This window comes from Oncorhynchus mykiss, chromosome 7, assembly GCF_057628025.1.
Source record: "Oncorhynchus mykiss isolate SJ-2025 chromosome 7, ASM5762802v1, whole genome shotgun sequence".
Taxonomy (NCBI): Eukaryota; Metazoa; Chordata; class Actinopteri; order Salmoniformes; family Salmonidae; genus Oncorhynchus; species Oncorhynchus mykiss.
In genome coordinates this window covers 42,328,422-42,350,692 of record NC_143028.1, presented here as the reverse complement: position 1 = coordinate 42,350,692, position 22,271 = coordinate 42,328,422, and the positions used below count along the sequence as shown (strand labels likewise).

Sequence of the window (22,271 nt, the reverse complement as noted above, 5' to 3'; positions counted from 1 at the left end):
TTATTTTTTTTATAAAAGAGAGAGACAGGTAGAAAAAGAGAGAGACAGGTAGAATGTTTCCATGTAACTAGGGTTGCAAAATTCACTGGGTTTCCGAAAATCCTGGTTGGAGAGGTCTGGATTTCCTGCTTATTCCCTCATGGTTCCAGGAATCCACCAACCAGGATTTTGGGAAAACCAGGGAATTTATTGAAAGTTCCCGGACCTTTGCAGCCCTACATGTAACTGATAAAAGGCAATAAATCCAATCTGACTTCCTATCAGGGAAACGCCGAGGCCTCAGTAGAATAATACTCGTTAATACGATCACATACATATTATCTATTGATGTATCAATGCAGTGTGTGTAATTGAGCTGGACATCTTCTCAACTGTGTGGATATACAGTACGCTTCCCTGACATGAGAACCCAGTGTTGTTTGGATCAGTTTTTTAACACTTACTGAAGAGGAGCAAACATAGTTAGACCATTAATGCTGTCTGCTGCAGTGTATATACAGTGCATTCGGAAAGTACTTTTTACACATTTTGTTACACTACAGCCTTATTCTAAAATTGATTAAATTGTATATTTCCTCATAAATCTAGACACAATACCCCATAATGACAAAGCCAAAACATTTTATTTTTAGAAATGTTTGCAAATCTATACAAAATAAATGTAAAAGTATGTAGAGATCAGTTAGACTGTTTTCCTTCAAGTCCTCATACCATGAGGGAAAAAAATAAACATGCATTGAGAAAGGGATAGATAACAAAGATAATTTATAGCCTACTAGGCAAGCAGTGTTTTGTTTCTGGATTTTGCAGCACAGCCTGAATTGTGTAGCAAAATGTGTGGCCAGAAAAGCACAATTGATTCCATCAAACCACGTGCCATTTACTCCTCAGACAGCAACAGATCCACAGTATTTACAGGGCATTCAAAAAGTATTCAGACCCTTTGACCTTTTCCACATTTGGTCAATCTACACACAATACCCCATAATGACAAAGCAAAAACAGGTTTTTAGAAATTTTGGCAACAACAAAAACATTTTTTTTACATAAGTATTCAGAACCTTTACTCAGTACTTTGTTAAAAAACCTTTGGCAACGATTACAGCCTCGAGTCTTCTTGGGTATGACGCTACAAGCTTGGCACACCTGTATTTGGGGAGTTTCTCCCATTCTTCTCCACAGACCCTCTCAAGCTCTGTCAGGTTGGACGGGGAGTGTCGCTGCACAGCTATTTTCAGGTCTCTCCAGAGATGTTCGATTGGGATCAAGTCCGGGCTCTAGCTGGGCCACTCAAGGACATTCAGAGACTTGTCCCAAAGCCACTCCTGCATTGTGTTGGCTGTGTGCTTAGGGTCGTTCTCCTGTTGGAAGGTGAACCTTCACCCCCAGTCTGAGGTCCTGAGCGCTCTGGAACAGGGTTTTTATCAAGGATCTCTCTGTACTTTACTCTGTTCATTTTTCCCTCAATCCAGACTAGTCTCCCAGTCCCTGCCACTGAAAATCTTCCCCACACCATGATGCTGCCACCACCATGCTTCACCATAGGGATGGTGCCAGGTTTCCTCCAGAGGTGTTACTTGGCATTCAGGCCAAAGAGTTCAATCTTGGTTTCAGAGAATCTTGTTTCTCATGGTCTGAGAGTCCTTTAGGTGCGAGCTGTCATGTGCATTTTACTGAGGAGTGACTCTCTACCATAAAGGTCTGGCCTCTCCGTCTGGCCTCTCTACCATGAAGGCATGAATGGTGGAGTGCTGCAGGGATGGTTGTCATTCTGGGAGGTTCTCCCATCTCCATTAAGGAACTCTGGAGCTCTGTCAGAGTGACCATCGGGTTCTTGGTCCCCTCCCTGACCAAGGACATTCTCCCCCGATTGCTCAGTTTGGCCGTGTGGCCAGCTCTAGGAGAGTCTTGGTGGTTCCAAACTTCTTCCATTTAAGAATAATGGAGGCCACTGTGTTCTTGGGGACCTTCAATGCTGCAGACATGTTTTGGTACCCTTCCCCAGATCTGTGCCTCGACACAATCCTGTCTCGGAGCTCTACGGACAATTCCTTCGACCTCATGGCTTGGTTTTTGCTCTGACATGCACTGTCAACTGTGGGACCTTATACAGGTGTGTGCCTTTCCAAATCATGTCCAATCAATTGAATTAACCACAGGTGGATTCCAATCAAGTTGTAGAAACATCTCAAGGATGATCAAGGGAAACAGGATGCATCTGAGCTCAATTTCGAGTCTCATAGCAAAGGGTCTGAATAGTTATGTAAATAAGGTATTTCTGTTTTATAATTGTAATACATTTTAGCCTTGTCATTATGGGGTATTGTGTGTAGATTGATGAGGAAAAACGTTTTTTAATCCATTTATGAATAAGGCTATAGCGTAACAAATGTGGAAAAACTCAATGGGTCTGAATACTTTCCGAAGGTACTGTATACTTTATGTCATACAGCACTACCACTCACAGTGGAGAGGAGAGGGAACCATCCATTCCTTTATTTATTGTCAAAGTCATTGCAGCAGTGTCAGTGAGGCATTTCTGGTGTTTGGCGACAGAGCTGTTTAATTAAGTGGCTTTTCACATGTTTTTGTATAGTGTTCCTTGTTGTTGTTTTGGTTTTCATCCCATGCCAGTGATGGGAGGATAAGGGAGGGATGGAGAGGGGGACAGGAGGGGCAGAGGAGTTGGGAGAATATAACACAGCAGAGCCCACCTGGTCAGAACCTTATCCATTCCCCAGACAGGCAACAATGCCCTGAGAGACAGAGACAGAGAGGTGCTGGCATAAAAGCAGAGAAAAGGCAGATGTGTGTGTGTGTGCGTTGTGTGCGCATGTGTGTTTGTGTGTGTGTGTGTGTGTGTGTGTGTGTGTGTGTGTGTGTGTGTGTGTGTGTGTGTGTGTGTGTGTGTGTGTGTGTGTGTGTGTGAGTGAGTTTGTGCTTCCGAGGGATGGGGAGGTGGATGTATGTGTGTGTGATAGAAGAGCTTGAGTGTGCGTATAGAGAGGGTATGAGTGTGTTATAGAATCAGGACGTTCACAGACAGAAGGGCCTGCTTGGATACAGGTACAGTTTGGCACCTAGAGGTCTGTTTTCCATGAGGATATCCCTGGGCATCAACACTGTGATCAGGTAGGGGGAGGAGGGTGACAGAAACAGGGTGGCTCCCCTCCTCTGGAATAGTAACATACCGAACTGACTTATCTACTTTGTGTTTGCTTGAGCTTGATGGATATGGCGATATTATTTTATTAAACGCCTTTAATTGATTTGGCTCTGTAGGTTGTTTAGTTTGCATGTGAAGTGTGTGTCCACGTGTCCATGCATGTGCGTGCATGTGTGTGTGTGTCTGTGTGTGTCTGTGTATGTGTGTGTGTGCTCTATTGTCCCCATAAACAATGGCATCCCAGTGAGGTTGTTGTTGTTGAGTGAGTTACCTCCCAGCAGGGAGAGGCTGGTGTTGAGCTGTTGTTGTGGGCTGTTTTGTGTTCTTACAGTTTCTATGCTGGGAGGAATACACTCCCTGTAGATCCACAGAACACTGAGCGAACACAGGCCATTCAATCCTGTCAATGCTCTCAGTCAGTGGTGCTGTTGGTTACTTGATTTTGTGAGGAGGCCTTGTGACGCTCTTTCATACAGTGGTGTCAAGTAACTATGTTAAAATGCTTTAAAGTACTACTTAAGTACTACTTAAGCAGGGTATCTGTACTTTACTTTACTATTTACATGTTTGACAACTTTTACTTTTACTCCACCGCATTCCTAAAGAAAATATGTACTTTTTACTCCCCCATACATTTTCCCTGACTCCCAGGGCAGCAAAATCATCCAATTCATGCCCTTATCAAGAGAATGTGTGGTCATCCCTAATGCTTCTGACCTGGTGGACTCACTAAACACAAATACTGGGTTTGTAAATGATGTTGGTGTGTGCCCCTGGATATCTGTGAATAAGGAACTTGATGTATTACATTATCTATTACTTTGGATACTTAAGTACATTTAAAACCAGATACTATTTTACTCAAGTAGTATTTTACTGGGTGACTTTTACTTATTATAATACCAATCTTTCTCAATCTCAAAGCTGTGAGAAGAAACACCACACCATATTTGTATTCAAGGCAGTCTTTTCGAAACATTTACAGCAAGTACAATCAGTTGCCATTTCCTGTACTGTGAACATATGTAATCAACAGTTTCCATGACAAACTCTGTTGGGGTTCGTTTGTAAGAAGTCAGAGGTGTACTTGCATTATCAAATCAATATAGAACAAGTATACATTTAGCAAATGATGCATAAAGCTATAATTTACGAACAGAGCACTGTCACAGCGTGATGTCTATTGTTTAATGAGGAAACGCAGTGTGTGAAGTTTACTGCATCTACATAATTTCCTCTTACTGAGCACACAGATAATGCACCACCACATCACCACGTCTACGCTGTCTGAAATCAGTCTTATGAGCACTTTTTTATCCTGCCCTGAAACACTTTCTCAATGCACACTTTGTAACTATTTGAGAGCAACAGTATTCTGTATTTCTTTCCTCAAACATTCACCAAAGCAACCCACAATGCCCTCCTGTTCAATAACCTCTGTCTCCTCTGGTAAATCTCATCCCGTCTTTAAACTCTTTCTCCTCTCCCTCACCTCCGCCCTGCTCCATCCCCCTGTTCTTTTCGGGTAGACGAGGGAGCCTTGGCCCCTGGCCCAGGCCCATTAGCCCCAGACTGGCAGCCATGTGTTCACCAGCAGAGATCATTACACTGAGGCAATGACACCGCTCTAATGCGTCATTAATGATTGATTAACGAGGGGAGCCTAAACAGGTGCATTTATATGGAAGAGCGCCGTGTAATGGCTTTGCTCACATCTGCCTGTTCTTTTTTTATTTATTATTATTTATTTTTTTATTTTACCCTTTTTTCTCCCCAATTTCGTGGTATCCACTTGTTTTAGTAGCTACTATCTTGTCTCATCGCTACAACTCCCATACGGCCTCGGGAGAGACGAAGGTTGAAAGTCATGCGTCCTCCGATACACAACCCAACCAAGCCGTACTGCTTCTTAACACAGCGCGCACCCAACCCGGAAGCCAGCCGCACCAATGTGTCGGAGGAAACACCGTGCACTTGGCAACCTTGGTTAGCGCGCACTGCGCCCGGCCCGCCACAGGAGTCGCTGGTGCGCGATGAGACAAGGATATCCCTACCGGCCAAGCCCTCCCTAACCCGGACGACGCTAGACACTAGTGCGTCGTCCCACGGACCTCCTGGTCGCGGCCGGTTGTGACAGAGCCAGGGTCTCTGGTGGCACAGCTGGCGCTGCAGTACAGCACCACCCGGGAGGAATCTGCCTGTTCTTTACTTGAGTGTGTCTGTGTGTGAGAGAAATAGTTGAACGAGAGAGACACTTACAGTATTTCTCACAGAATTCACAGAGAACTGCTCCTGATGACCATAGACCACAGACTTTCTGACTCGTCAATATGACATGTTTTATAATTGTCACAGCATAGCTACCAGATTGTAGCAGTTTGTATGTTATGGATCGTTTAGGTCTGGTCTCATCCTTGTCTCTGTGTTTGTCAATGTGAGTGAGGGAGTACGGCAGCAGAGTGGCCCCTGCTTCAGTGAGAAGGAGGTGAAGACAAGGTAGAGCCATGGGAGGACGGGGCCTCCTTCTCCTCCTCCTCCTGGGGGTGGTCTCCCCGGCCCAGGGCTCGTCCTTCCTCTCCGGCCAGCGCCACCGGATACGTCTGCAGAGGGATCGCCAAGCCCGCAACAATGTCCGACCCAACATCATCCTCATCCTCACTGACGACCAGGACATCGAACTGGGTAAAACACAGTGTGTGTGTGTGTCTGTGTGGTGCTTGTTCAGTGTCTGTCAGCATGTTAGTGAGAGAGGTCAGGATAATGCTTCCTCTTGGCACCATTCTCCATTTGCCCACTCGAAGTCAAGTACACCATGGCCAACTTCAGTATTGGCATGGAGCGAGTGGCCTATGGCATCTATTGTCTGAGTGCCAAACCCTGGCCATCTCCCTCCCCGTTTAAGCCCTTAAACTGCATATTGGACTGGAGTGCCGGTATAACAACCTCACTGACACCCTTTGTTCCGCTCTGATTGCTCGTGAGAATACCATTGAAAACCAGGAATTTATGGTCGAGCATCTGTTTCACTAAACAATCGGCATCAGCCTGAAAAGCCTTTAGTACACATGAATTCAAATGGGCGACTCTTCACAGAAAATATTTATTCTCTCTCTCTCCCCCTCTCTCTCTCACATCCCTCACCCCCTTCCATCTTTATGCCTCTCTTCCCCTCACCCTTTCCCTCTCTCCCTCCTTCCCCTCTCTTTTCCCCGTCTCTGTCTCCTCCAGGCTCAATGCAGGCCATGAATAAGACACGGCGTATCATGGAGCAGGGAGGCACCCATTTCTCTAACGCCTTCTCCACCACTCCCATGTGCTGCCCATCGCGCTCCTCTATTTTGACAGGGAAGTACGTTCACAACCACCACACCTTCACCAACAACGAGAACTGTTCCTCGCCGTCCTGGCAGGCCCACCATGAGCCTCACACCTTCGCTGTGCACCTTAACAACTCAGGCTACAGGACGGGTGAGTGTGAACTGTGCAGCATATATACACACACACAGACACACATGCATTATTGCATAGTGAATCACTTTGTACTCGTGCCCACCTCTTGTCCCAGCCTTCTTTGGGAAGTACCTGAATGAGTACAACGGCTCGTATGTGCCCCCTGGCTGGAGGGAGTGGGTAGCGCTGGTGAAGAACTCTCGCTTCTACAACTACACTCTGTGCAGGAACGGTGCGCGGGAGAAGCATGGCAGCAACTATCCAAAGGTTCCTGTTTCAGTTTTCACTCAAATATTGGAGTAGTAACCTATGATGATGAATAACCCTGATTTAATCATCCAATTCTTTAAAATGATGATAATATTGTTATGCAGTAGTATAAAATAGTATACAATAGTATACAATATATACAGTAGTAAACAGTAGTATACAATAGTTAACAGTAGTATATAATAGTATACAGTAGTATATAATAGTATACAGTAGTATACAGTAGTAAACAGTAATATACCGTAGTAAACAGTAGTATATAATAGTATACAGTAGTATACAGCAGTAAACAGTAGTAAATAGTAGTATATAATAGTATACAGTAGTAACCAGCAGTAAACAGTTTATCTCAATCAAAATGCTGTTATAAGGCAGCCTGTATGACAAGCTTTATTGCTCTATACACATTTTTCTTTCCCTTTCTGGAAGGAAGTAGCCTAATATTAGAGTTCAGAACCTCATGTACAGGCGATTCTTGCTTCCACAGGACTATCTCACAGACATCATCACCAATGACAGCCTCAACTACTTCCGCTCCTCTAAGAGGATGTACCCCCACCGACCAGTGATGATGGTCCTGAGCCACGCTGCCCCACATGGGCCAGAGGACTCAGCACCGCAGTACAGCACTGCCTTCCCCAACGCCTCGCAGCACATGTAAGGATATACTGTAACAGACACAGACACACTCATTTGACAGAAGACGCAGTGTGCTCGTGTACGCTGAATGTAGGATCAGCGATGATCTGGTCCTGGGCTAATACCACCTCTCCCATTGGTCATGTGAGAGACAAACAGGGAGGCAGTAATGAGCCTGTGTCTTTGGTCGATCATCCTGAGTCCCATAAGCATCATTAAAGTACTGAATAAAAGTGTAACACAGTGATTATATTCAGCCCAATCTGTTTTAATGTCAACTTTTAATTGCTTTTTCTCAGAAATCTACACCCCCCCCCCCCGTTGGGAGCTTAGAAATTATCTCGCTTTCCCTTTATGGAGGGAAAGAAAATGTCTCCCCTCTTACTCCATCCCTCCAGAAAACCCTTTTCACATCCACATTGCAGTGGCTCATCTTCATCCTCTATTTAAATCTGTTGTCAGGGCCTTGTGCTCCAAGGCCATAGACGATTAGCTTTTTGCTTATCGATATGCTGGAATGTTAAATATGCCTTGCCTCCAAGCCCTCGTTAGATATTTAGCAACTTGTTAACTTTGAAATCATTAAGGTTCCATCTACCCCTGAGTTAATATTAGTTCATATTAATAAAATGGTCCTCTCTATGTTAGCTGATATTGATCAGAATGGCAGCAGGTTGGCTTTTCTCTGGTTCATATGCCTCCAATACAGCATACACAATAAGTTATGAGATCAGTTTCAAAGGTGTAGTTGGAGCCATTCGCAAGCACTCGGAGAGCCTATTGTTGTATATGTCAATCGTAAAACAACACAGGGATTGGAACCGGTTCAGGGAAAATAGCAACATTTTTTGAGGAACGGAAACAGCACCCGGAACACACAAGTCTCCGCTTCATGCCAAATGAACTATATGAACCGTTACTTTTTCGGGTTCGAACCAGTTCAAAACTTTATTATGGTGGTCGGAAAACTGGAACTGAAAGAGAAAAACGTTGATTTTGTTCGGAACAGAACGATTGGAAAATGATTTTGGTTCCAACCCCTACATCATGAAACCAACCACAGCTTTGTATAATCTATTGGAATTCACATGACAATGCAATTCAATTCAACACAATACAATATGCAACACAACACAATGCAATGCAGTGCAATATAACAATGCTTCCTTCACACCAGAATTTCACATTTAGACTATACAGCTATGCATATTAAACACTCTTCTATGAATACTGTGAGAACTATCACAATGTTCCCTACCACAATACTATTCAGTGTTAATTCAAAAGATATGTCACCTCTATAGAATGTGATCTGTAAAATTATTTCCGTAAAGGGGGGGAACAGAACCACTCTTCACCCCACCGCCTTTAAAATAAAGTTTCTGTTTTGTTGATGAAACGGAGGAGAGGAGGATCCAGCATCGTGGTAAAGAAAAAGTTGCGGTCCATGTTCTACTGTTCTATTCCTGCGTGCAGTGAAACTGCGTTCGCTGGTTGATGCAACTCCTTTGTTGTTGTAATATTGTAAACAAACATGGCAGTTTCAACAACTACAGATTTCATCTTAAAGCTCCTCTGGGATTTCTGGAGACATAATGGTGAAGATATCAGAGCAGTAAGCACTCCTCTGTCTCATGTGCTTGGTAAAAAAAAGTCAGTTCCATGGCAGGAAAAACAAAGACACGTCAATGAAGATACATTTCGTCGAGAACTAAGTACTCGTTTCCCTCCATCCCTTTCTCAGAACCCCGAGCTATAACTATGCTCCTAACCCAGACAAGCACTGGATCCTGCGCTACACAGGCCCCATGAAACCCGTCCACATGCAGTTCACCAACATGCTGCAGCGCCGGAGGATGCAGACCCTGCTGTCTGTGGACGACTGTGTGGACAAGGTGGGTCAGGCTGGTAGACAGACAGACATGAAGAAAGACAAACAGAAAATAGTCTCTCATGCTCAACTACAACTACCTGACTACCTGTCTCACTGTGTCCTCCTCCTCAGGTGTACAACATGCTGGTGGAGACAGGTGAGTTGGACAACACCTACATTGTTTACACATCAGACCACGGCTACCACATTGGCCAGTACGGCCTGGTCAAGGGCAAGTCCATGCCCTACGAGTTTGACATCCGGGTGCCCTTCTACATACGAGGCCCCAATGTGGAGGCAGGAGCCATGTGAGTGCAACTTTGAAGCTTTGTACAGTACCTTGTTTAGTATATGTTTCAATAGAAATGGTTGTCTTTTGGCTCTTATCTCACTGTTACTACTACTCTCTTGATAATATCTATTACGCAGCACTCATCTCTCTCCCCCACCTGCTCTTGTGCCCTCCTGCAGTAACCCTCATGTGGTGCTGAACGTTGACCTGGCTCCCACACTGTTGGACATGGCCGGAGCCGATGTTCCCTCTGATATGGACGGCAAATCCATCCTCAAACTCCTGGACACAGACAAACCTGTCAACAGGTACAGAGGATCGCAACTTCATTTGCATGGTTTGAACTTAACACAGTGGACACTCCATGTCGCTTCAGGATGACCTGAAATATCTTGCTTTTGTTGCAGGTTCCAGGTGAACAAGAAGGGGAAGATGTGGAGGGACTCCTTCCTGGTAGAGCGAGGGTCAGTCTGTTACATTCATAATTGAGTCATTAACACTCCTGCTGTGTTCCAGCAAAATTGGACCGATTTCCAAGTTTTCTCTCTGAAAAATGTAGTTAATTTAATCTGATTGTCATAAGGTTCCATGACTTTGTCCATACTGGGCATCTGAACATACAAAATACATTTAGATGATTTTCATTACATTTTGGGTGTTTTATTTAACTTTTGTACACCTGTGGTGTTCCTGCTCAAAAATGACCGGTCATTAGAAATGAATGGGTGAGACTACAATTAGTGTATAAAATTGGGTTCAGGCACATGCCCATTCATCAGATGGACACACTTCCTCTCCCAGAACCCCACATGCATGTGTGTTTGAGCACACACACACACACACACACACACACACACACACACACACACACACACACACACACACACACACACACACACACACACACCCACACACACACACACACACACACACACACACACACACACACACACACACACACAGGCCATAAATAGCAAATAGAAGTTCAAAACGTGATCTAACACAACATTAGGTGATAATATATGTATTATTATGGATTTATAATCAGCTATAATGGGGCAGTAATTTTGGACCGGGAACACAGAATGAATTAACATGAAACAAACACAACAGGCGGGTTAATCAAGTGCAATTAAAGGGATAATCCCCCACAGCCATGTGATCAAAGTTTTATGTATGTTTAGTCTATGTTCTATTACTCTCATCTGAGTCCATCCTGTTCACACAGGAAACTGCTCCACAAGAAGGCTGATGGGAAGGAGGTGGCCCAGGAGGAGAATTTCCTCCCCAAGTACCAGCGGGTCAAAGACCTGTGTCAGAGGGCAGAGTACCAGAGCTCCTGTGAACAGCCAGGGCAGGTAAGAGTTCCGTACAATACCCACAGGCACAAACACTTATACATTAGCAGAAATATAGCTAAATCTCTCTCCCCATTTTCCCCTCTCTGAAAAAGGAGGGAGAAATGTAGCTAAATCTCCCCCCCTTTCCCTTCTCTATGTGTGTAGAAGTGGCAGTGTCTGGAGGACCCGTCTGGTAAGTTGAGGCTGTATAAGTGTAAGGGAATGGCCAGTCTCTATGCCCCACGTATGCAGGCTCTGATGGCCAGCAGCGGGTCCCAGCAATGGGTTGGACACGTCTCCAATGCTGGAGACAGCTGTGACTGTGGCCCCCTAGGCCTCAAAATTACACCCCTGAAGAGGAAGAGACTGCTTACCAAGAAAAGTGAGTAGTCCTTTCAGTGGCTTATAGATTTACCATTTATCAAAGGCCTATAAATTGTGCTTGCAAATTATAGGACAAGTATTTGTTGTCCCGCAGTGGCAGATTAGAAAACTTTACAAAAATATTTTATTTTTCTTGAAATTAGACATAATACAATTTAAGTGACTTCCTGTGCGTCATTTAAAAACAGTGACAAATGCTATATACTTTAACACCCTCTCTCTCTCTTGGGTCATTGGCGTTGCAATACCTTAGTAATAATAACATTGAAATTAAGAAATCTTGTAACCCCATCAGAGGTAAAGTCCACTAAGAGTCTGACTAGGAACCGTTGGGCCCGGTCCATTCCCTTTGAGCTGGATGGAGACCTTTATGCTGTGGACCTGGAAGAGGGCTACAGGCCCGTGGGCCTCCGGAATACCAGCAGGCCTGGGGAGAGGAGGAGAGGAGCGGTCCTGCAGGAAGACGACGATGAGGAGTTCAGTGGAATGGGAGTTACAGCCAGACCTACAACCAGCAACAGCCTTACACCACCTGCCGCTCTTAAAGTCACCTACAGGTGTGTGTGTGTGTGTGTGTGTGTGTGTGTGTGTGTGTGTGCGTGTGCGTGTGCGTGTGCATGTGAATATCTGTTAATATGTGTGTTGAGCTTCCGTGTCGGTGGGTCTATGAGTAGTAGTATGATTAATCTTTATGTTCTTGTGAAGCACACTAGCTGTACAGTGATTCATGCTCAGGTGTTGAGAGGGTGCTGTAAGAAAGTGCTAACTGCTGTAAACTGGTGGGTGTAAAGGTGATGATACAGTAGCTGGTGGGTGTTTTCCCCACAGGTGCTCCATCCTGATGAATGACACAGTCAGGTGTGATGGAGGACTCTACAAATCCCTCCAGGCCTGGAAAGACCATAAGCTCCACATCGAGCACGAGGTACTGCTCTAGTTGATCCTCAATCTGACCTGGCTGATCTGTAGCCTTTCTTGTCATTGCGGGGGTTAACTATTGTGTATGTGCTGTGCGCAGATTGAAACCCTGCAGACGAAAATAAAGAACTTGCGTGAGGTCAAAGGTCACCTGAAGAAGGTTCGGCCTGAAGAGTGCCAGTGTAACACCCCCAATTACCTGTCCAAGAACAAAGGGATGTTCAGACTCGATGCAGGCCGCATTCACTCACTAAAGTAATGATTGTGAGATGGTGGTGTGTATGTGCATGTGTTTGTGTGTGTGTGAGGGAGAGAGGGAGGGAGAGAGGGAGATCCTCACAAATCAGTGTATCTCTCTTTATATGTCCTCTTGTGGTGTGTCCTCAGCAAAATGCCCTCTAAGCAGAAGAAGCAGTGGCTGATGAAGGAGCAGAAACGTAGGAAGAAACTCCGTAAACTGCTCAAGAGGCTCCGCAACAACGACACCTGCAGCATGCCTGGTCTCACCTGTTTCACCCATGACAACCAGCACTGGCAGACTGCCCCCTTCTGGACAAGTATGGAATGACAGAATGCAGACTAAAACAAATGCAGAACAATAGTAACAGTTAGAGTAAAAGTAAAGAGTTTTTACCACTCTGCTTCATCACTGCCACAAAATGATATATTGAATGATTAATTGTAACGATCCAAAAATAAGATGAAGTAGGTGTGTTAAAACTGGCCATGTATCTTGTTTGAATAACTACGTCTGTCTCTTTCCATCCCCTGCCAGTGGGTCCATTCTGTGCTTGTACCAGTGCCAACAACAACACTTACTGGTGCCTCAGGACCATCAACGACACACACAACTTCATATTCTGCGAGTTCGCCACAGGTTTCATAGAGTATTTCGATCTGAACACTGACCCATACCAGGTATCTCTCTCTCTCTCTCTCTCTCTCTCTCTCTCTCTCTCTCTCTCTCTCTCGTTCTCTTGCTCACTTGCTCTCCCTCTCTCTTTTAAATCTCACAAATGAGCTGTAGCCTCCTATTGTGATTTTTTACAGTGTTTGGTAACAGATCCTGTCCTCTGATTGTCTGTAGTTGATAAATGGGGTTAGCACCCTGGACCGCACTGCCCTCAACCAGATGCACCAGCAACTTATGGAACTGCGGAGCTGCAAAGGCCACAAGCAATGCAATCCAGAGACAGGTGAGTCAGAAAGACACACACACACACACATACAGTACCAGTTAAAAGTTTGGACACACCTACCCATTCAAGGGTTTTTCTTTATTTTTACTATTTTCTACATTGTAAAATAATAGTGAAGACATCAAAACTATTAAATAACACATATGGAATCATGTAGTAACCAAAAAAGTGTAAAAAAAAATCAAAATATATTTGAGATTTTTCAAAGTAGCCACCCTTTGCCTTGATGACAGCGTTGTACACTCTTGGCATTCTCGCTTCGCCTGGAATGCTTTTCCAACAGTCTTGAAGGAGTTCCCACACATGCTGAGCACTCATCGGCTGCATTTCTTTCACTCTGTGGTCCAAATCATCACAAACCATCTCAATTGGGTTGAGGTCGGGTGATTGTGGAGGCCAGGTCATCTGATGCAGCACTCCATCACTCTCCTTCTTGGTCAAAAAGCCCTTACACAGCCTGGAGGTGTTTGGTCATTGTCCTGTTGAAAAACAAATCACTGACAGTGTCACCAGCAAAGCACCCCCACACCATCACACCTCCCCCTCCATGTTTCACGGTGGGAACCACACATGCAGAGATCATCCGTTCCCCTACTCTGCATCCCACAAAAACACGCCGGTTGGAACCAAAAATCTCAAACAATCAGACCAAAGGACAGATTTCCACCGGTCTAATGTCCAGTGCTCGAGTTTCTTGGCCCAAGCAAATCTTCTTCTTATTGATGTCCTTTAGTAGTGATTTCTTTGCAGCAATTCGACCACGAAGGCCTGGTTCATGCAGTCTGCTCTGAACAGTTGATGTTGAGATGTGTCTGTTACTTGAACTCTGTGAAGCATTTATATGGGCTGCAATTTCTGAAGCTGTTAAGTCTAATGAACTTATCCTCTGCAGCAGAGGTAACTCTGGGTCTTCTGGGCCTTTCCTGTGGTGGTCCTCATGAGAGCCAGTTTCATCATAGCGCTTGATGGTTTTTGTGACTACACTGACTGACCTTCATGTCTTAAATGAATGATGGACTGTGGTTTCTCTTTACTTATTTGAGCTGTTCTTGCCATAATATGGAATTGGTCTTTTACCAAATAGGACTATCTTCTGTATACCACCCCTACATTGTCACAACACAACTGACTGGCTCAAACGCATTAAGAAGGAAAGAAATTCCACAAATGAACTTTTAACAAGGCACACCTGTTAATTGAAATGCATTCCAGGTGAATACCTCATGACGCTTGTTGAGGTGAATGCCAAGAATGTGCAAAGCAGCCATCAAGGCAGGTGGCTACTTTGAGAAATCTAAAATCTAAAATATATTTAGACTTGTTTAACACTTTTTTGGTTACTACATGATTCCATATGTGTTATTTAATAGTTTTGAAGTCTTCACTATTATTCTGCAATGTAGAAAATAGTAAACATAAGGAAAACCCCTGAATGAGTAGGTGTGTCCAAACTTTTGACTGGTACAGTACATACAGTGGGGCAAAACTTATTTAGTCAGCCACCAATTGTGCAAGTTCTCCCACTTAAAAACATGAGAGAGGCCTGTAATTGTCATCATAGGTACACTTCAACTATGACAGACAAAATGAGGAAAACAAAATCCAGAAAATCACATTGTAGGGTTTTCAATGAATTTATTTACAAATTATGGTGGAAAATAAGTATTTGGTCAATAACAAAAGTTTATCTCAATACTTTGTTATATACCCTTTGTTGGCAATGACAGAGGTCAAATGTTTTCTGTAAGTCTTCACAAGGTTTTCACACACTGTTGCCGGTATTTTGGCCCATTCCTCCATGCAGATCTCCTCTAGAGCAGTGATGTTTTGGGGCTGTTGCTGGGCAACACGGACTTTCAACTCCAAATGGGGTTGAGATCTGGAGACTGGCTAGGCCACTCCAGGACCTTGAAATGCTTCTTACGAAGGCACTCCTTCATTGCCCGGGCGGTGTGTTTGGGATCATTGTCATGCTGAAAGACCCAGCCACGTTTCATCTTCAATGCCCTTGCTGATGGAAGCAGTTTTTCACTCAAAATCTCACGATACATGGCCCCAATCATTCTTTCCTTTACACGGTTCAGTCGTCCTGGTCCCTTTGCAGAAAAACAGCCCCAAAGCATGATGTTTCCACCCCCATGCTTCACAGTAGGTATGGTGTTCTTTGGATGCAACTCAGCATTCTTTGTCCTCCAAACACGACGAGTTGAGTTTTTACCAAAAAGTTATATTTTGGTTTCATCTGACCATATGACATTCTCCCAATCTTCTTCTGGATCATCCTAATGCTCTCTAGCAAACTTCAGACGGGCCTGGACATGTACTGGCTTAAGCAGGGGGACACGTCTGGCACTGCAGGATTTGAGTCCCTGGCGGCGTAGTGTGTTACTGATGGTAGGCTTTGTTACTTTGGTCCCAGCTCTCTGCAGGTCATTCACTAGGTCCCCCCGTGTGGTTCTGGGATTTTTGCTCACTGTTCTTGTGATCATTTTGACCCCACGGGGTGAGATCTTGCGTGGAGCCCCAGATCGAGGGAGATTATCAGTGGTTTGTATGTCTTCCATTTCCTAATAATTGCTCCCACAGTTGATTTCTTAAAACCAAGCTGCTTAGGTCTACAATTTTGTTTCTGGTGTCCTTTGACAGTTCTTTGGTCTTGGCCATAGTGAAGTTTGGAGTGTGACTGTTTGAGGTTGTGAACAGGTGTCTTTTATACTGATAACACGTTCAAACAGGTGCCATTAATACAGGTAACGAGTGGAGGACAGAGGAGCCCCTTAAAGAAGAAGTTACAGGTCTGTGAGAGCCAGAAATCTTGCTTGTTTTGTAGGTGACCAAATACTTATTTTCCACCATAATTTCCAAATAAATTCATAAAAAATCCTACAATGTGATTTTCTGGATTTTTTTTCTCATTTTGTCTGTCATAGTTGAAGTGTACCTATGATGAAAATTACAGGCCTCTCTCATCTTTTTAAGTGGGAGAACTTGCACAATTGGTGGCTGACTAAATACTTTTTTTTGCCCCACTGTACATACACACAAACCACTGCTACTTCAGTTCTTTAATAACATGATCTCTATTTCAGGTGGTAAAGACAGAAACTCTTTAAGTGAATACAGGTACTCTAATTTTTCAGGCTTTATGTATTTTTGTCCTTTGGTGTCGTATTGTACATTTGACTGCATTTCCTGCATTGGGTAAATAATATAATGGAACACTTCTTTTAAGCAGATTATAAAGTCTCTGAGGTACTTCATAGGGATTGCAAAAATTGTCACATTGTTGATTCTATTAATAAACAACTATTTAGGTGAATTCTAAAACGCAAGCAGCTTCTGTTCCTCATGTTGCAATGAATCCTAATGGCTTGTTTCCGCTGTTTGTGTGTGTGTTTCCCCCTCACGTACGTGTGCGTGTCCGCGCTGTACATTCTTCAGGCCAGTTCATCGTCGAAAGAGGCCAAAAGTGAAGAAGCCCTCTTCCAAATCCCTGTGAGTTTGTCATAACCCATCTGTTCCCCTCAGTTCAGCCAACCTCCCCCTCTTCATCCAGATTATCTTGTTTTGTCAGATGGCACAGCAGCATGCTTTTCAACCTTCTCGTTTGAAGCTTTTCATGTAACTAATACTTACCTGCATTTCAATGTCATGCCCTTAAGGCTTAGATAGACCTACTTTTCAAAGTCAGTGGTGTTGTACTGATGAAGTGTCCTTTGTCTTTGGTATTTTCTGGTAATTTGTCAGAGTCGTCTTCTAGTTTTTTCTTATTAAAGTTGCTGGAACTACGATTATCAGCAATTTGTACTATTGAAACACTAATATATCTCCATCTATGTGTTGTTTATACAGAGGGCAGATTTGGGAAGGATGGGTTGGTTAACAACCTGTGTCCCACAACCCACCACATTGCAGTCTGCCAATAGAGGAGGACCAGAACTACTGGTGAACCTGAGGACTTTGTACAGACTTCATGGGAATGTAATCTGATCTACCATTATTGTGGGAGTTTATGGAGGACGATGCTGATCCTACATTAGCTGCCACTGATGCTCAGATCATCACCCAGCAAAGCAAATACTGAAACATCCAAGAAAATGAAAACTATAACCTCTCCTGTCTTCTCTCTTTCTCTCTCTCTCTCTCTCACACACACACACACACACACTCATTCACTCGCACAGGAATGTCCTCACCTCTCATCTCCCATCACGCCAGTTGTCAGGACCGCCAAACTGAGTTGGAGACTGATCAGTTGAGTGGGGATACACTTCGAACCTATACTTTGACTTCCAACAGTCACCCTGTGTGAACAGTGAATGTGAGGTGTGTTTAATATTAGTCTCTCATAACCGCCTTAACATTGGGTACCAAGATTAGTTTAATGTCAATTCTGCTGCCACAACCTGAAATGTATCATCCCTTATGGCATTGTGCCACATCTGGGTTAAATCGTCACCCCGTGGGAGTATGATGTCAGGCGATAACATCAAGTCAAGCTTTCGCCTCACTGCACAGCATGAAAGGTATTGTCCAGAACATGCTAGCACGCCTGAGGGGTATGCTACAAAGCAGTATAAAGGAGTTAGCCTGCTAACTTGCCTGAATATTCTGAAATAACTTATTACTTCTTAGAAAGATAAGCTTGACATATGTATGGTCTAATTAACTTAACCATAAACACATATCTATGTTTAGCTTTCTTAATGAACCAGAAAATCAACTGTAAAATGACATCCACCAATGAAATGTACGCATTCTGCTGGTGTGAAGATGTTTGTTTGGTAGTCTCGTCTGTATCATTGCCTAGGGGTGGTGGGGTAGTGGTTAGAGAAGTCCTGGTTTGAAGTGAACAACTTTATCAAAGTTGAACCTGCTTTGTAGTATACAACTCTGGAAACTTCTCACTTCTTTTTGTTTGTGTTATGGCTACAGAATGGTTCCCCAGGACATTTACTCCATTATTTTGCAATATACATTATATTAACGTTGATGTCATGCGAGGATTCTTTACACCCCCCCAAGGATGATACAGGAGTGAGAACGACAACACACCAGACTGTATGGGGATGGAGCTGGGCAGGATATGAAATACACATCACATCACCACCTAGCTTATCCCCCCTAGTTCACTTTAAACCAGGATGGAACTTCGCTAACCACTACCCCCCACCCTCCTAGACAATGGTACAGACGAGACTACCAAACAAGCATCTTCACACCAGCGGAATGTGTACATTTCATAAGTGGATGTAATTTTACTCCTTTGTATTGCTAATGCCACCTGCTAGATCCAATCATGTTAGTTTGTTCAGCTTGCTATACATGGTGCTATGATAACATTGCGAAAAATAAAGACTTGCTGTACAGTATGTATTTGAATGTATGTTGTGCAATTAATATACATGTTTACAATATTTTTTATAATTCAGAAAAATAGGCAGACCTCTCTTTCGTGTTTGATATGAGTTGACAAATATTACCTTTTAGAAAGAACGTAGCTTGATGAATTTTCCTAGCTCTGTATTTGTCCATTTGTCCTGTCTGGACATCTCTCTGAATTTCTCCTCTGCTCTCTCAAACCCCACTGTAGTTTTAAAATACTTATTTAAGATGAGAAAGCATTTAGAAAATATTCACTGTGAAAATAAGTCCCTGTAAAATGACTCTGTTGTACACAAGAGTAAACAAGTTCCACAACAATGTAATGCATCTTGACTTGCATATTAATTTATTGCCCTCATGTTTAGCATTCTTTGTTTCTTAGCAGTGAGACTCCCATAGCAGAGTTTTGATTGTGAATAAAGTGTTGATTGCCCTCATGTCTGTTTACTACTTTAACCTTTAACCCTGCTATGTATTGGTCACCTCTCTGTTGTTGTCACTGCTTCAGTTATACATTAGTGGGGCTCTCAGGATGAGAGTGAGAACGTTCTGTGCTAAGAAACTCAACCAGCAGGTGTCTCTGTTCGCTTTCTTGTTGCTGACCCCGTGTCTTCCATCCAGTTCACTCTTTGACTGTGAGATCCGAATCAAACACTAGAACAGGGATGTGCAATTTTGATGTGGGTGGGGGACAAAAAAAATCTGAACTCATCATGAGGGGCCTCAAATAATTTCTACACATTTTGTCAAGGGATGTAGAAAACATGTTTCTGTTTTAAAGCTAGTTTGCTGAAATTCTACACATTTTGCCATGAGAAAAGGTTGCAATTTTATAACTAATTTCACGTACTTTTTCAAGTTTTAGTGTTAATTTCGGGCAATTCTACAATAACCCCCCCACCACACACACACACACACACACACACGAGTGGAGGCTGCTGAGGGAAGGACAGCTCATAATAGTGTCTGGAACAGAGCTAATGGAATGGCATCAAACACATGGAAACCATGTGCTTGATGTATTTGCTACCGTTCCACTCATTCTGCTCCAGCCATTACCAAGCCGTCCTCTCCAATGAAGGTGCCACCAACCTCCTGTGACACGCACGCACGCAAAAGGGTTGGCGGGCCGCCAGTTGCCCATCCCTGCAGAACCAACAGCTAGTGGCCTGTTTATAATGTTAAACCCTTAGGAACGCCTACACTTTAAATTCCCATGTGGTGGGGGGGTGTATTTAGGACTCTCAAAAACTTCAATATTAAAGACGTGAAAATGAGACATAAATCTAAATCATCAACATTGGACCAAGAGTAGGCTTAGAATTGTGTCGAATGTTCCGTCGGAGGTAGCCTTATGGCAATAGCAGGATGAGCGGGAAGCGCGTGGGTACGTCCTGGACTCGAATCGCGGGGTGACCCCATCGTATGACTCACGTGCAGAGGCGGAGACTCCATATCTAAATCACTACTGGAGAGCTGTCTCTTTTTCAGACCGTCCAACGCGGTGGGAAAATTAACAAGAATAAGTCAACATCACATTATAATTTCAAGACCAAGGCAACGCAATGTTCACAATGTGAAGAAAATGTCCGGGATAAGGTAAGATAAATGATATGGGAATTTAAACCTTACGGGCAACATGTATAACAGAAATAACTAACTCAACCAGCACCGCAAGATTTGTTTGGCGGACTATTTTGAATTTCGAGCACCGACTAACCACACTTAAGTGTAATTTACTTAACAGACGGATAGGATCTTAAACATTTTACATTTAAGTTTAAAGTGTGTACTGTCTTATCCAATATCCCTGTGAAGATGAGGAATGGTGGAGGAAAGTGATATTGCAAGGTTATGGAACTAACTTTTATTATAGTGTATGTCTGTTGTCCTGTTTATACAGTTTTTAATGCTGAAAGATATTCAGATAATCGTTTAGAATACTAGTCACCAAAAACTTTCCCCCATGTTATCTGGTGGTTGTTTGAGAGCTATAACTGATATGAATAACATATTTCAGTATCCTATAGAGACAATTATTAGCCATTAATCTTGTTAAAAACATTTTTTTAAGTCAACATATTCACCCAGCATCAAAGCATGATTGAAAATGTTGTCTATCAAGGATGTATTTCCCATAGATGCTGTATCCTTTTTGGGAATATTTAGTTTGACTTTTGAGTGTCCTTTTAATTGTCAGTTCCCACTATGATTCATCTTTAACTGATTCGCAAATTGGCTTTACTGGCTCTTTAGTGTGGTGAACAGACCAATAACCAAGGCGGAAGACAAATGTTCCGTATCCCATTTGTTGCACCGCTGTTTCACTCATGTAGGTTAAGATGGCTGGTGCAGTTAGATTGACTTGGTTTATTCACACATTAATATTCTCCAACATCTGTCTCTATGCTTTAAGACAGATGTGAAGTTGCTCATTAAAACCCTTTAGCCTCTTCTGCTTTGATTTTGTTTTATGAAACAGATGGTTCAATGGAAATAAGTCTTCGCCACAAGCTCAAAGAAAGTCTTATGTGAATGTACTCCATTTTTTTTACTTACCAAAAAGTGAATTATTGATGAACATGAATTAAATTGTGTTTATGGATTTGAATGTGTTATTGGGTGTCACTGGTTTAAAGCGAGCATTTCTGAGATAATGTGTTTAGCCAACCCCTGCAGTCTCAACAGCCTTGATGTCTCCGTTTAGAGTGGTTCAAGGGGACATTCAAAACCTTTTTGATGACTTTCATTCCCTCACTGGTGGTGTAACCATCAGACATATTAGTCACTCCAAGGTCCTCAGTAGCATGCTGTTTGCAAAAGATGCCATTTATATTGCCTGGAGTACTAGGGAGTATACATCTCACAGCGCAGCACTATTTTACCTCTCCGTGTGCAGCTGGTGTTCTTATCCAACGTTCGGGTATTGGTGACAGCGTGAAATGGGGAGCATCTGTGTGGTGTTGGGTTCTGCATACACACTCACTTTTCAATCCATCCCACTCAATCTATCACACATTGTACAAGAGGAAAAATCCCCCCATCGATACACATTGCTAAATACTGCACAATTTATCACTTGCCCCCAATCCCCCCCTTTCCCAAAACAGATACATTTTGCCTTCCTGTACTTATGCTAAAAAGTTTATTCTATTCTACTGAGCCATTTACTTTATGTTCATATTTATATAGTTTATTTTTTCTTATTGTTGCGTTGTCGAGAAGGACCCTACAAGTAAGTAAGCATTTCGTTGGACGGTGTATACCATCTGTATCCCGTACATATGACTAATTAAACGTAAAACTTCAAACATAACCGTCACAGGGATGTCCACTGACTCCTGGAGACTTTTGA

The 22,271-nt window shown here is 43.2% G+C and overlaps 2 protein-coding genes across 5 annotated transcripts in view; both read left to right on the top strand.

The window, feature by feature from the left end:
• Positions 1 to 19,349, top strand: part of LOC110527918 (extracellular sulfatase Sulf-2) — a 54,868-nt gene extending 35,519 nt beyond the window's left edge. For 2 of the 3 annotated variants that reach the window (XM_036983389.2, XM_036983390.2), the window contains 19 exons: positions 5,606 to 5,848; positions 6,395 to 6,634; positions 6,732 to 6,883; positions 7,374 to 7,543; positions 9,270 to 9,420; positions 9,531 to 9,706; positions 9,870 to 9,998; positions 10,098 to 10,154; positions 10,919 to 11,048; positions 11,196 to 11,412; positions 11,710 to 11,971; positions 12,243 to 12,339; positions 12,433 to 12,587; positions 12,720 to 12,889; positions 13,108 to 13,250; positions 13,420 to 13,528; positions 16,621 to 16,654; positions 16,973 to 17,026; positions 17,384 to 19,349. In XM_036983389.2, coding sequence (XP_036839284.1) covers positions 5,671 to 5,848; positions 6,395 to 6,634; positions 6,732 to 6,883; positions 7,374 to 7,543; positions 9,270 to 9,420; positions 9,531 to 9,706; positions 9,870 to 9,998; positions 10,098 to 10,154; positions 10,919 to 11,048; positions 11,196 to 11,412; positions 11,710 to 11,971; positions 12,243 to 12,339; positions 12,433 to 12,587; positions 12,720 to 12,889; positions 13,108 to 13,250; positions 13,420 to 13,528; positions 16,621 to 16,654; positions 16,973 to 17,026; positions 17,384 to 17,414 — 2,655 coding nt within the window. In that variant the 5' untranslated portion in view covers positions 5,606 to 5,670 and the 3' untranslated portion in view covers positions 17,415 to 19,349. The remainder of the gene's footprint in view (positions 1 to 5,605; positions 5,849 to 6,394; positions 6,635 to 6,731; positions 6,884 to 7,373; positions 7,544 to 9,269; positions 9,421 to 9,530; positions 9,707 to 9,869; positions 9,999 to 10,097; positions 10,155 to 10,918; positions 11,049 to 11,195; positions 11,413 to 11,709; positions 11,972 to 12,242; positions 12,340 to 12,432; positions 12,588 to 12,719; positions 12,890 to 13,107; positions 13,251 to 13,419; positions 13,529 to 16,620; positions 16,655 to 16,972; positions 17,027 to 17,383) is intronic. The other variant, XR_005052592.2, reaches the window with a different exon arrangement.
• Positions 19,350 to 19,970: 621 nt separating this feature from the next.
• The window catches only part of LOC110527917 (rho GTPase-activating protein 39), a 55,244-nt gene continuing 52,943 nt past the window's right edge, over positions 19,971 to 22,271 (top strand). Inside the window, exon 1 of one of the 2 annotated variants that reach the window (XM_036983388.2) lies at positions 19,971 to 20,515. In XM_036983388.2, coding sequence (XP_036839283.1) covers positions 20,502 to 20,515 — 14 coding nt within the window. In that variant the 5' untranslated portion in view covers positions 19,971 to 20,501. The remainder of the gene's footprint in view (positions 20,516 to 22,271) is intronic. The other variant, XM_036983387.2, reaches the window with a different exon arrangement.